At 45.4% G+C, this 15,041-nt stretch overlaps 1 protein-coding gene across 1 annotated transcript in view; it reads right to left on the bottom strand.

Annotated features, from left to right (window-relative positions):
- Window positions 1-15,041, bottom strand: part of uchl3 (ubiquitin carboxyl-terminal esterase L3 (ubiquitin thiolesterase)) — a 54,479-nt gene that overhangs the window by 26,603 nt on the left and 12,835 nt on the right. Inside the window, exons 2-3 of the mRNA XM_080197845.1 lie at window positions 14,202-14,330; window positions 1,745-1,901 (exon numbers count right to left, since the gene is read on the bottom strand). Of these exons, the coding sequence (XP_080053971.1) occupies window positions 1,745-1,901; window positions 14,202-14,327 (283 nt within the window). The 5' untranslated portion in view covers window positions 14,328-14,330. The remainder of the gene's footprint in view (window positions 1-1,744; window positions 1,902-14,201; window positions 14,331-15,041) is intronic.

Below are 15,041 nucleotides of genomic sequence, written 5' to 3'. Positions count from 1 at the left end.
TTATACTATAATACTATATCCTGGGATTATACTATAATGTGAAGTTCAAGTTTGTTACAAGTTTAGGTTTTCACTGAAGCACAGAAAACTAAGAGGACATTTAAGAAGAGATTTTAAAACTACAAAGAGCTTTAATAAAGGTAAATAAGGAAAAAAGGCATTTTGTCTAGTTGGGAGTCAGTGAGAAGAACAGATCAATTGAAAATCTTTATGAGCAGAATGAGGAGATGGGTTAGAAAACAGTTGGTAAAGCCTGAAGGTTTTACCTTGGAGGTGTGTGTGTGTGTTGGTGGTGGAAAATGTTTGAAGAGAAGACTGTGGCAACATTTTAAAACGATAGCTGGATCAGCATCATTAGGAAATGATGATACCAGTCTGGGAGACGCAAGGAGGGAGCAGGGTTAAATTTTGGGCTGCTGTGGTCAGGAGCTTCACAGTCGTGCTGAAGTGAATAGCTCCCAGTCACACTGTGAGCTTTTGTGGTTAGGTTTTTTTTTTGTTCATGTTCTCTGTCCCCACCCTACATTCCTGTAACTGAACATGGAATACGTTCTGCTTAGGACGTTCTCAGAATGGGTGCATTATTCATTCAGCCTTATCAAACAGGATTTCATCTCGGCACAATTACGACTTGCTGCACCTTGGATGATTCAGTTCTATTGCACTGTCAGAGTTAACTCCACCCAACTGGTTCCCACAATGTTATCAGCCTTGATACGTGGAATGATTCGCAAGCTGGCCAGCATCCAAATTGTCCGAGACACATCAACCGTATTTGTGGGTATCTCTTTCGGGAACAAAGAGTCCCAATAAAAACTTCAGAAGTGGTTTATTTCCTTCTTGCCCTGTTGAAGGGATTGACTTCTTGCTGGTGTAGTGTCCCAGGCACGAATTATCCTCAGTGTACCTGTATGGAACTAGCCCACGCCCACAAGTCTGGAATTAGACTAGACACTGATTTGGCCCTTGCAGACATCGACCCCCCCCCCTCACCCGCACCCCCTCCCACTCCAGCACCCAACTCCCCAGAGCCACTGGATGGTGAACTTGAATCTCAGTGCGACTCTCCCCCACTCTTCTGTCTAGTTTGTAAGTTGTGTGTGTCACACTTGCCTGTTTTGCTCTGAACCTGGTCTCATCCAGGATTAACTAAATGACCAACTACTTGGGGGCAAGGTGGCACAGTGGATAACACTGTTGCCTCACTGCACCGGGTACCCAGGTTCGATTCCAGCCTCGGGTGACCTTCTGTGTAGAGTTTGCATGTCCTCCCTGTGTCTGCATGGGCTTCCTCCGGGTGCTCTGGTTTCCTCCCGCACTCCAAAGACGTGCAGGTTAGGTGGATTGGCCATGCTAAGTTGCTCCCTAGTGTCCAAAGATGTGTAGGTTAGGTGGATTAGCTGTGGTAAATGCATGGGGTATAGGGGTACAGGGCAGGGGGTGGACCTGGGTAAAATGCTCTTTCGGACAGTTGGTGCAGACTTGATGGGCCGAATGGTCTCCAACTGTACTGTCGTATTTCTACCGAAGGTCTCTATCAGGTGGGTGTTTGATTGACCTGATCTGTTCAGTTCAATTAGTTGCTCATTTTTTACTGACACTGAATCCTGTGTGCAAAGGCAGAATTTGTGTCAACGTGAAGTGTGACAGACAGAAGCGCGCGTGACACACAAAGCTTACATTTATTTCAAAACTTCCCAATGTAATTTAGATTTTGATTGCTGAGGGCAAACCAAACACTCACCAAATTCCAGTTTATCTCGATTGTTAGCGAGGGCATGTATAAGACCAATGGTTCCACAGGCATTACTGATGGTTTGTTTCATGAAATAAACTTGCGGATCGACTTTCTGCCCCTCAGCCTTTATTTTTGCTTCCTCCTCTTGTTTGAAGGCTTCATACTAAAGAAGAAAAAATACCGTGGTTAGCTACTTGTCGAAGGATAAGCTTTTCCAGTTGCAAATTCAAGTGAAAATATTGGGCGGGATTTTCCGGCCACACTCGCCCCAAAGTCAGAAAATCCCACCCGAGGTCAATGGACCTTTGCCTGCCCGTGTCCCGCCCACTACGATTCCCATGGCGGGCAAAATTCCGTCCGTGGGCCCTGATTTTTACTGGCACGCCCACCCCAAAATACAGAATGCCTTTCTGCGAGCCTCACCTGCCAAAATTGGGGCAGGCGAGGTTTTCACTATTGGCCTTGGGTGCAATCTAATGAGCCCTGGGTGGGCTTGCCTGTAAAATTCTGGCCATGATCTCTTTCTGTTCACCTCTTGCCTTTACCAATAAAATACAAGGTTGGAACGTGTTTCTCTTGGGTCTTTTGTCGTCCATACTAAGCACTCAAAAGGTACCTTTTTATTCCAAATGGGGTTTGGGACCTGTGAAAAGGCTTTGATCCATTATCACTACTCAGATTTTCTGGGCACATGCACAACCTCGGGTAACACGGTGGCACAGTGGTTAGCACCGCTGCCTCTCAGCATCAGGGACCTGGGTTCGATTCCCAGCTTGGGTCACTGACTGTATGGAGTTTGTATGTTCCCCCTGTCTCTGCGTGGGTTTCCTCCGGCTGTTCCTGTTTCCTCCCACAGTCCAAAGATGTGCAGGTTAGGTGGATTGGCCATGCTAAATTGCCCCTCAGTGTCAGGGTGTCGAGCTAGGGTAAACACATGGGGCTATGCGGATAGGGCCTCAGTGGGATTGTGGTGTTGCAGACTCAATGGACCGGATGGCATCCTTCTGCACAATAGGATCCCATAAACTCGAGTTCGCTTGCAGCCTCTCATAACCTGCTCCCACTCATTGGCTGCAATTTTCTTGTCATTCCTGTAGGTTGGATCATCTGATCCCGCCAATCCTTACTGCAGATTCCCCAACAGCTGAGGTGCCAACAGTGGGAAATCCCATTGGCACCCAACGGTGGGCTGCCTTGATTGCTGCAAAACACCACTGGGGATGGAAAGGAAGTCCCAGCAAGGGAAATAAACTGATTCTCACTTGGGCAGATATTCAAACATTGAGCCCCACAGCTGGCATTAGCCGAGAGTCTGCACTTGCGCAGAAGTCAGATCCCACATAAAGTGTTTAAGAAAGCGAAGACCTGTCTTTCGCTGCCCAGGAACATCCCATAACAGCCAATTATAGACTCGTTGAAGGACAATCACTGTTGTAACATAGGAAACACGGCAGTCAACTTGCACGCAGCAACCCCATAGGAACAGCACTATGTCAACGGCCTATTAATCTGTTTATGCGGTGTTGAGGATAAGTATTGACCAGGACTCCTGGGATAACTCCTCTGTTCTTCTTCAAAATGCTCGCCATGGGATCTTCTATACCCAGCCGAAAGGACAAATGGAGCCGTATCTCAGCTGAAAGATGGATTTGGATTAAATATGTTGGGCTCGAAATCCAAAAAGAAATAGATTTGTAAATCGCCTCTCTCTTTTCACATTTAACCACTTTTGACTGAACTTCCTCTTTCAGATTTAAAATGTTTCTTTTATTAGTGTCACAAGTAGGCTTACATTAACACTGCAATGAAATTACTGTGAAAATCTGCTAGTTGCCACACTCTGGCGCTTACTCGGGTAACACTGAGGGAGAATATAGCATGGCCAATGCACCTAACCAGCACGTCTTTCGGACTGTGGAAGGAAACCGGAGCACCCGGAGGAAACCCATGTGGACACGGGGAGAATGTGCAGACTCCGCACAGACAGTGACCAAACCAGGAATTGAATCCATGTCCCTGGCACTGTGAGACAGCAGTGCTAACCACTGTGCCGTCCCTACAGACACAACCAATGTCCCATAATGCTACCAACAGCCAATACACAAAAGATCAAATTCCTCCAATTGCCTCAAGCACAATCATAGAATAGTTCACAAGGAGGCCGTTTGGCCCACCAAGTCTGCACCAACTCTCTGACAGAGCATTGCACCCAGGCCCTATCCCTGTAACCTCACACACCCACTTTGCTAATCCCCTTAATTTACACAGCTTGGGACACAAATGGATAATTTAGCATGGCTAATCCACCTAACCCACACACCTCTGGAGTGTGGAGGAAATTGGAGCACCCAGAGGAAACCCACACAGACATGGGGAGAACGTGCAAACTCCACACAGGCAGTGACCCGAGGCTGGAATTGAACCCGGGTCCCTGGATCTGGGAGGCAGCAGTGCTAACCACTGTGCGACAAACACTGGGTTGAATTTGAAAAGGGGTATCTTTGCATAGTTCACATTCAGAGATGTTTATCAATTAGACTCAGAGGAATATTTGCATTTCGCCCTTTGCTCCATTTACATTTACTGTATTAATACTTGTAAAATTAGCAGCACAATCATTTTCCTCTTTCCTTTTGATCCACTCTCCTTTTCTCTTGAAAATATCCTCAATACAGGTGCACAAACTGAGTGGATTCTATCAGATTTAATTACAATGTCTGGTCTACTGATCCAAAGATCAAAAGATCTTCATTTTGGGCTCCTGTATCCAGTTATCCCTAACCATCGCCCCGTGACATTCAATGGCATTAACATCACTGAATCTTCCATCATCAATATCCTATGGGTTACCATTAACCAGAAACTGGCTGGGACTGGACATATGAATAGTGTGGCCACCAGAGCAGCTCAAAGGGTAAGAATCCTGCAGCAAGTAACTCACCAAATGACTCCTCAAAGCCTGCCCTCAAGGCACAAGTCAGGAGTGTGATGGGATACTCTCCACTTGCCTGGATGGGTGCAGCTTCAACAACACTAAAGAAGCTTGACATCATCCAGGGCAAAGCAGCCTGCTTGATCAGTATCCCTTTCACCACCAACGCATAGTGGCAACAGTGTGTACCATTTACAAGATGCACTGCAAGGGCTCAGTAAGAGCTCCTTAAGAAGCACCTTCCAAATCCACAACCACGATTATCTTGACAGACAAGAGTTGTAGATACCTGGGAACACCACCACTTGGAAGTTCCTCTCCACGCCACTCATCATCCTCACTGGGAAATATATCACTGTTCCTTCACAGTCATTGGGTGAAAATCCTGATATTCCCTCCCTGACAGCAATTGTGGGTGTACCTATACCTAAGGGAGTGCAATGGCTCAAGAAGGCAGCTTACCACTACCTTCTCTAGGGCAACTAAGGATGGGCAATATCTGCTGGCCTAGCAGTGACATTCCATAAAAGAACTTTTTTTTTTTAAGGAAGAGTCCATCCAATTCACAAGACGCTCCCGCTGGGAGGTTTCCACCATTTTCTGCTGCTGTTCGGTTTCCTATTTATTTATTTGTGTCACAAGTAGGCTTACATTGACACTACAGTGAAGGTACTGTGAAAATCCTCTAGCTGCCACACTCCAGTGCCTGTTTGGGTACACTGAGGGAGAATTTAGCGTGGCCTACGCACCTGACCAGCATGTTTTTCGGACTATGGGGGAAAACCGGAGCACCCGGAGAAAACCCATGCAGACATAGGGAGGAAGTGCAGACTCTGCAGAGATGTTGACCCAAGCTGGGAATTGAACCCAGGTTCCTGGCACTGTGAGGCAGCAGTGCTAACCACTGTGCCACCATGCCGCTCATAGTAACACTTGCAACTCCTAACAACATTGAACGTGAAGGGGGCAGGCTCGAAGGGCTAGATGGCCTACTCCTGCTCCTATTTCTTATGTTCTTATGGATGACTTAACAATGAAGCTTCTGCATCATAACAACAGCTTGGATTTTATATTGTAATATGACCATCTCAAAAAAAAATCCTTCAGAGGACTGATACCAGAGACAAGTTGCCAAAAGCATAGCCAAAGAGGCAAGTTTTAAGGAGCAACAGAGAAGTGGACAGAGATGTAGAAGAATGTTTGGAGAGAACTGCAGAGCTTGTGGTCAATCAACTTCAACAAAATCTCCACCTCAAACACTCAGTACAGAAAGTCAATGCTCCATGTTTATCTGCAGCACAGAGATGCAGATTCTTCAACAATTATAAAGAGTCAATTTTACAATTTTCATCAGTATTCTCCTGGGCAATTTAAAGTTTATTCATTAGTGTCACAAGTAAGGCTTACATTAAGACTGCAATGAAGTTACTGTGAAAATCCCCTAGTTGGCACCTGATCGGGTACATTGAGGGAGCATTTAGCACGGCCAACGTGCCTTACCAACACATCTTACAGATTGTGGGAGGAAACCCATGAGGAGAAGCCAGGAATCAAAACTGGATCCCTGGCGCAGTGAGGCAGCAATGCGAACCACAGTGCCACCGTTGGACATTTGAATATACTGCATCTAAATTTCAAATTGAGCCTGGTAATTTCTGTTTGGGACTGCCAGTGAGGGAAGGAGAGCCCCACAGGACATTGTGATGGATGCTGTCGTATCACTAAATACATCCAAGATAGTCAACTGACAGACAGAGCCCATCTAACACCGCTGCCATCCAGGATTTGCCCTGACCAGGCTATGGTGTTGAATAGAACCCTGAGTCTATTATCATGAGGGGTATCTGATCCCACCACCGCCCCCCGGCCAATCAAGACAGGTAATCTATCATCTGCCCAGTATCAGAGAGAAGTGTGATTGAGTAAGGCTTGGTAGTGTAACAAGATCCAAGCTGATGGAGCAGCTCATTTTATAACCCAACTCCCAAAAACTGTGATCCAACAGAGAATGCCGGGTAAACTTGGCCAAACACCGACGTCGATGATCTTCTCATCTCTGGATCATGAGGAATGGGGTTAACTAGATAGGTTTACCAATAGGCCAGCATGGACACAATGGGCCAAATGACCCCTGCCCGCTTTTGTGCCACATCCCTCCACAGATCTACGAAAAAGCTTTCGGGCATTGACTGAAAGGTTTAGCAGTTGGAAAGGAATCGTCATCTGTTTGAAGTGCTGTGTGCTAGATGTATGTACAAAGGTCACAGCAGGTGGTTTGCAGTCTTCCATCTGTAACTTTGACAGCATGTAATGAACACCTGCATTCCCTATCATTGCTTTGCGTCTCACCACAAACAAACAATTCTTTGTCTAATCCCATCCAGCAATGGTCTGCCAGTTTTTTATTGGGCCAAGCCTTAATCACCTACTTCACTTGAATTGAAGAGCAGCAAGTCAGAACATTCCTTCCGTGTAATCACATGATCAAAAGACATCGACAGCTCAGATCTCAGAAGACGATCTTGATGCAAGTTGCCAGGGTACGCCACATGAAAGTCAAGTGTGCCTGTAATCTGTCTCTTGCTATCTTCGTAAGTCGTGACATTACAATAGTTTGAGGATACTTGCTCAAATACAGCCTAATTGCAGGGTACACAGAGAGACTGGATGAGAATGTGGAGAATACCATGGAGGGCACAGTGGTTAGCACCGCTGCCTCTCAACTCCAGGGGCCCAAGTTCAATTCCGGCCTTCGATGACTGTGGAGTTTGCTCTTTCACCCCGTGTCTGTGTGGGTTTCCTCCAGGTGCTCCGTTTTTCTCTCTCAGTCCAAAGATCTGTAGGCGAGGGAGATTAGCATGGGGTTACGGGGACAGGGCAGATGAGGGGGCCTGGGTAAGATACTCTGTCAGAGAGTCGGTGCAGACTCGATGGGCTGAATGGTCTCTCCTGCACAGTAGGGATTTCTTGATTCTATGTTAAGATTTATATAGCACCTTGAATGTAATGAAACGCCTGAGCACCACACAGGTGTATTATGAACAAAGTACGGCACTAAACAACATAGGTGGATATTAGGACAGATGACCAAAATCTTGGTCAAAGAGGTAGGCCATAATGAATGTTTTGAGTTCAATTCTGATGTTGCTGATGGCCCACAGCGCCTCACGGATGCCTGGTCTTCAGTTGCCATATTTATTCAGAGTCTACCCCAATTAGAAATGGGCAACAAACACTGGCCCAGCCTCAGACACTCTCATTACCATGAAAGAATAAAAAAAAATCCCCTGACAATTCTTCTGGCTGAATAACAGAGGCAAGAGGGGATTATATTTCCTTAGACTTGGCATGCTGTGCAAAAATTTCACATGAATCATTTGAGAAATTTGGCTGGATTTCTTGCATCACATGACAAACACTCTCACATCCAGTATAGGCAAGCTCATTTGGTTTCTATGAATTACTGATCTTTTTGAATGTGCTTAAACAACATACCACGGGGCCTAGGATGGGGCAACATCAAATCACATCAGGAATTTGCACGTGGCTGTGAAAAGCTTGCATGTCTCAATACTCTTTGAGCAGCAGCTAATCAAGTTATAGATCCTTTACCGAACAGGTTATTTTGTAGTTTCATATCTGACATAGAGTCATAGAGGTTCACAGCATGGAAACGGGCCCTTCGGCCCAACTCATCCATGCTATCCTTTTTATCCACTAAGCCAGTCCCAATTTCTCACATTTGGCCCAAATCCCTCTATACCCATGTAGTTGTCTAAATGCTTTTTAAAAGACAAAATTGTACCTGCCTTTTCCTCTGAGAAACAAAAGCCCTTCTGGACCCTTTCATAACTCTCCCTTTAAAACCTACGCCCTCTAGTTTTAGACTCCCCTATCATTGGGAAAAGATGTTGATCTGATCTATGCCACTTATTATTTTATAGGCCTCTATAAGATCACCCCAAAACTTCCTACGTTCCAGGGGAAAAAGTCCCAGTCTATCTAGCCTCTCCTTGTAAGTCAAACCATCAACTCCCTATTGTATCTGAGTAAATCTTTTCTGCGCTCTTTCTAGTTTAATAATATCCTCTCTATAATAGGGTGACCAGAACTATACACAGTATTCCAAGTGTGGCTTTACCAATGTCTTATACAACTTCAACAAGATGTCCCAACTCCCATTTTCAATGTTCTGAGCAATGAAACAAAGCAGGCCAAATGCCTTCTTCACCAAATCTGTCCAATTGTGACTCCACTTTCAAGGGGCTATGAACCTGAACGCCTAGATCTCTTCGTTCTATGACCCTCCCCAATTCCCTACTATTAACTGCGTAAGTCCTGCCCTGGTTCGATCTACCAAAATGCATCACTTTGCATTTACCTAAATTAAACTCCATCTGCCATTCATCAGCCGACTGGCCCAATTGATCAAGATCCCACTGCAATCTCCATTAACCTTCTTCCTACAAATGAAGGAAGATCAGAACAGGAGTAGGCTGATTTTCTACATCAAAACCTTCTTCCCCATTATCCCTTATTCCTTAATGTCATTGGTATCTCGGATGTTATTGACCTCTGCTTTGAACATACTCAATGACCACAACTCTCAGATAGAGAATTCCAAAGATTCACCACCTAACTGAAGAAAGTCCTCCTTAACTCAGTTCTGACTGGCTTAGCCATTAAACTGTGACTATGTCCCCTGGTACCAAGGAGAAACACACTTCCTGTATCTACACTGTCGAGCTTTGCAAGAACGTTGTACAATTCAAAGAGATCACCTGTCATTCTTCTAAACTCTAGAGTATACAGGCCTGGTTTCCTCAATCTTTCCTCAGAAGACAATCATGGCATCCCCAGGTTGGAGTCTAGAACATTCCGGTGCATTCCCTCTCTTGCCCGTAATGTCCTTCCTTAGGCAAGGAGACCAAAACCAAAGCTTTGAGTACTCACACATGCACAATAACTCACACTCGCTAACAATGCGTGCAAACACAGTGTGTGATACCAATTAACATGGATTGCCTGGCTTGTCTATTGTTTCTGTTAAGGTTGTTGCTACAGCAGTTTTCTTTTGGAATGGTTTCATGAAGGTTCAATCTTGGCAGGAGTAAAATTAAAATGTGCTGCGAGCCTGAAGCAAAAAACAGAAAACGCTGGAAGCAATTCAGGCGGTATCTGTCAAGAAGCCACGAGGCAGTTAATATTTCAGTCATAAATCCTTCCTCCAACTGGTCTCTGTAAACTTTAAATATATCCCAAATCTACCCAGAAAACAGTGCTGTTACTAGGGGTGCTAGTTTGAGAAAAGAGTTTTCAATTTGTTCCATTTTCTCCCTTCTTCCCCAAAAAAACTTCTAAGTTCTGAATGATATCAGCATGAAAACGGGGGAAATACATGCTGTTTTTTGGGGGCGAGTTAAAAATGGAATTTCACCTGAATTTGTCAATAAATCTTGCTAAACTTGAAATCCGCCAGGAGGGGAGTGGGCAGAGCCTACATCGCCTGAAAGCCGGCAGATAGCAGCAGAGGGCACAATTGTGCATGAAACTCCAGACCTCGCCCGTGGCTGGGATTTTCTGGTGATGCTCAATGAATGGAGTTTTGACTGAGCGCCAAATGTACTATTTTCGTGGGCAGTGGGATGAGAATGGACAAGATAGGAGAATCCCGCACATTACCTCCTTTGGTGGCTCAGTTCACACTTTGTTTTACTCATTCATGGAATGTGGACATTGATGGCTCAGTCATCATTTATTATCCACCCCCAATAGCGCTTGGTAAGGTGGTGATGAGCCGCCTTCTTGAACCGTTGCAGTCCATGCTTTGTTTGATAACGCTCTTTCGCTAAATTGTTAGAGCTGCAAGTCAGGAAGTGGGGTGCAAGGTTTCAAGGCAAAGAAAAAGATATCAACTTGATGCGGTGGCACAGTGGTTAGCACTGCAGCCTCACAACACCAGGGACCCAAGTTCAATTCCAGCCTTGGGTGACTGTCCGTGTGGAGTTTGCATGTTTTTTCCCCGTGTCTGCGTGGGTTTCCTCCAGGTGCTCCAGTTTCCTCCCACAATCCAAAGATGTGTGGGTTAGATTGATTGGCCGTGCGAAATTGCCCCTTAATCTCAGGGGGATTAGGACTGTAAGTACATGGGGTTACGGGGATGGGATCTGGGTGGGATTGTTGTCAGTGCAGGCACGAATAGCCAAATGGCTTCCTTCCGCACTGTTGATTCTATGATCTACAATTCTACGAACTTGCCAAGAAACGCGCTCACAGCAGAAGTCTAGATGTCCTCACAAGTCTGGGTGAGGATAGACTGTCTGGAATGGAGGAGTTTGAAACAGTGAGCCTCATTAAAACGTGCAGACATTTGTAAAAATGCGTGGAATTTGAAGAGTCTGGGTTGATAAGTTCTAGACATTTGAATGTGCCATCTTTTCATGTGGAGATAAGAAGTGTAGAACCAGACATACCCAAAACATTAAGACAAGGCCCTAGGAGCACCAACAAGACGAAAGTGTACAACTGCACAAATTAGAGAGCTCCCAAACCTGCAATTTTCCCACACCTTTCTAAACATCTGAGAAGCAAAACTGAAGCTTCAGACATCATCCTGCACATGACACAACAGAGAACAGGTGAAAATTACAGGTTCGGATCTGGCTAAAACCTACAATTTTAAACTGAAATCAAAGCTTCGCATCAATTCCGTGACTAAACGTTACACAGCATTGTGTTCAAAGAAAACAGGAGGGCAAATTTGTTTCTGTGAGGAAATGTTTTGATGGGTTCCCAGTCAAAAAAATCAACTTTCTTCCCTCATTTATAATTAACGGTACATCATACTGAAAACACGTTTCAAATTCCATTCAACTTCATTTAAAAAAAAACAGGTCAGAACAATAATGGAGTCCAATTCAGGCGCTTTATTCAGGGCAGCTAACAGCTGGAGCGGGGAAAAGGACCACAAAACGGGAGAACAACTGACTTTTTCTATAAATCACAGTCAACTTACTAAACAAAAATGCAGGAATTCTTTGCTTAATATTGTTATTGCAGTCCTGAAAAATGCAACTTTAAACAAAATAATATGAAGTGAATCAGATTTGTCCATTATCATAGAATAGAATCCCTGCAGTGCATAAAGAAACCATTCGGTCCATCGAGCCTGCACCAATCACAATCCCACCCAGGCCCTATCCCTGTAACCCCACCTACATACCCTGTAAATCCCTCTGGCACTAGGGTCAATTTAACATGGCCAGTCAACCTAACCCGCACATCTTTCGATTGTGGGAGGAAACCCACGCAGACACGGGGAGAATGTGCAAATTCCACACAGACAGTAACCTGGGGCCAGAATCAAACCGGGGTCCCTGGGGCTGTGAGGCAGCAATGCTGACATAAGAACATAAGAAGTAGGAGCAGGAGTAGGCCATCTAGCCCTTCGAGCCTGCCCCGCCATTCAATAAGATCATGGCTGATCTGTCGTGGCTCAGTTCCACATTCCTGCCCTCTCCCCATAACCCTTAATCCCCTCGCTTATCAAAAACCCATCAACCTGCGTCTTAAAAATATTTAGCGAGGCAGCCTCCACCACTTCAACGGGCAGAGAATTCCAGAGATTCACCACCCTTTGAGTGGAGAAGTTCCTCCTCAACTCCGTTCTAAACCGCCCCCCCTTTATCTTGAGGCTGTGCCCTCTAGTCCTACTGTCCTTTCTGAGCAGGAAGAGTCTCTCCACCTCTATCCTATCCATCCCATTCATCATCTTATACGTCTCAATGAGATCTCCCCTCATTCTTCTAAACTCTAATGAGTATAAGCCTAGTTTATTCAGCCTCTCCTCATAGCTCAACCCCCTCAACTCCGGCATCAGCCTAGTAAACCTCCTCTGCACTCCCTCCAAGGCCAAAATATCCTTGCGTAAGTATGGCGACCAGTACAGTACTCCAGCTGCGGCCTCACCAATGCCCTATACAGCCGCAGCAAGACCTCCCTACTTTTATATTCAATCCCCCTCGCTATGAAGGCCAGCATCCCATTTGCCTTCCTGACCACCTGCTGCACCTGCAGGCTGGGTTTTTGCGACTCATGCACAAGGACCCCGAGGTCCCTCTGCACCGTCGCCTGCTGCAGTTTTTTGCCACGTAAGAAATAGTCCTTCCTACCATTATTCCTACCAAAGTGGACCACCTCACACTTGCCAACATTAAACTCCATTTGCCAGTTCCTGGCCCATTCGCCCAGCCTATCTAGATCTAACCACTGTGCCACCCTGTGGAACCTTACCTATCAGAATAAAACACTATACCCTTTGAACTGAAGAACTGTCTCCCCCTAAATCCTGATGTTTGCACATGACCAAACTAAACTAAGAAGAAAGACAACAAAAATTTGCTAACACTTTCTACTTTCACCTGTTCGCTGACCCCCATGCTCACTCTGAGCACGTTGCAATGCCCCTTTCTCAAGAACCTGAAGCAATATCTGGGCTTGCTGTGTACAAGGTGAAAACTGGCTTTGGACATTAGACATTTTTTGCAATACAGCTTTGCAGCAAACTGCAGTTGTTTAAAATTGCAGGAAATGTTCTGGATAGGGTGGGGAGGACATTAAGAAGTGAATTAATTCAACTGAATTGGTTTTATTATTGTCACATGCATTGGATACAGAGAAAAGTATTGTTTCTTGCAAGCCATACAGACAAAGCATACTGCACATAGAGTACATCAAGTCTGCAGCAACAATAGTCTGATGCAGGCCCTATCCCTGAAACCCCACCGGCACGGTGGCACAGTGGTTAGCACTGCTGCCTCGCAGCGCCAGGGATTTGAGTTTGATTCCCAGCTTGGGTCGCTGTCTGTATATTCTCCCCATGTCTGTGTGGGTTTCCCTCAGGTGCTCCGGTTTCCTCCCACAGTTCAAAAAATGTGCTGGTTAGGTGCATTGGCCATGACAGATTCTCCCTCCGTGTATCCGAACAGGTGCCAGAGTGTGGCGACTAGGGGATTTTCACAGTAACTTCATTGCAGTGTTAACGTAAGCCTACGCGTGACTAATAAACTTTACTTTTTCCATTTAATCCGTTAATCCCCCTGACACTCAGGGACAATTTAGCACAACCTAACCTGCACATCTGTGGACTGTGGGAGGAAACCGGAGCACCTGGAGGAAACCCATGCAGACATCGGGAGAACGTGCAAACTCCACACAGACACAGTCACCAGAGCAGGGGATCAAATCTGGGTCCTTGGCGTTGAGAGGCAGCAGTGCTAACCACTCTGGCACCATGCCAACCTATGCCAGTTTAATAATCACAAGTGCAATTCTGGATACCTTTCCTGGAATGAAGAATTCCAATATAAAATGTGCCGTTACTTACAGTAATTGAGAAACCTAAGTGAGAAGAACGTAGGCCTGCATTTTGGAAAGAATATGTACCCATGTAACACGTCTCCTAAGAGTCCCTTATTTACAACAGCCTTTGGTTAGTGTGGTCACCGAACGTCATAAAAGAAAAACGAGTACCTTCTCTGTAACCGGGAAGAGCAGAAGAATCGAGCAGACGGGTCTTGGCACCAAACTCAAGAGCTCAGGATCCATTCCAAAGACATCGCCAAACTGCCAGCTGGGTAGCAATCCCAACTGCTGCATGAACTAGTGGGGAAACATCACAGGTCAATTCAGCAGAGAAACTCTTCCATCTGCATCCACACAATCAAATTCATCAAACAGAACAAAACTTTCACAGAATACAACTAGAAGTCTCACAACACCAGTTTAAAGTCTTAAAATCAGGTTTGTTTGGAGTCACGAGCTTTCGGAGCGTTGCCCCATCGTTAGTGGAGTGGAGAGAGAGGGATTCACAGACATGGCATATAGAGGCAAAGACACAACTGCAAGATAATTACAAGTAAGAATGTGACGGGTTTGCAAAATATTACTTAATGTTCAGGCTTGAGGCAATTCACACCTCTTTAACCTGTGATTATCCCTCTTTTCACTCGCACTCTCTGTACCCGTAAAGACTTGATTACCCGTAGACTTCCATTCTAACCATTTTTCACATTCCCATCTGTAGTTACCTTGCAATTATGCCTTTGTCTATATATGCCGTGTTTGTGAACCTACCTCTCCATTCATCTGATGAAGGAGTAGCGATCCGAAAGCTCCTGATTCCAAATAAACCTGCTGGGCCTGGTGTTGAGAGACTTCTTACTGTGCCCACCCCAGTCCAACACTGGCATCTCCATATCAAACAGACTTGGACAGGTATCTTAACACTGTTAGAAAACGATTACGACTATATATTGCCACCGAAGATATCTAGGCTGGAATTCTCAGGCCCTTCACCCCCTGGCCTCCACT

Source organism: Carcharhinus amblyrhynchos, chromosome 10, assembly GCF_965287045.1.
Source record: "Carcharhinus amblyrhynchos chromosome 10, sCarAmb.v2.hapA, whole genome shotgun sequence".
Taxonomy (NCBI): domain Eukaryota; kingdom Metazoa; phylum Chordata; class Chondrichthyes; order Carcharhiniformes; family Carcharhinidae; genus Carcharhinus; species Carcharhinus amblyrhynchos.
This window is presented reverse-complemented; position numbering and strand designations above follow the sequence as displayed.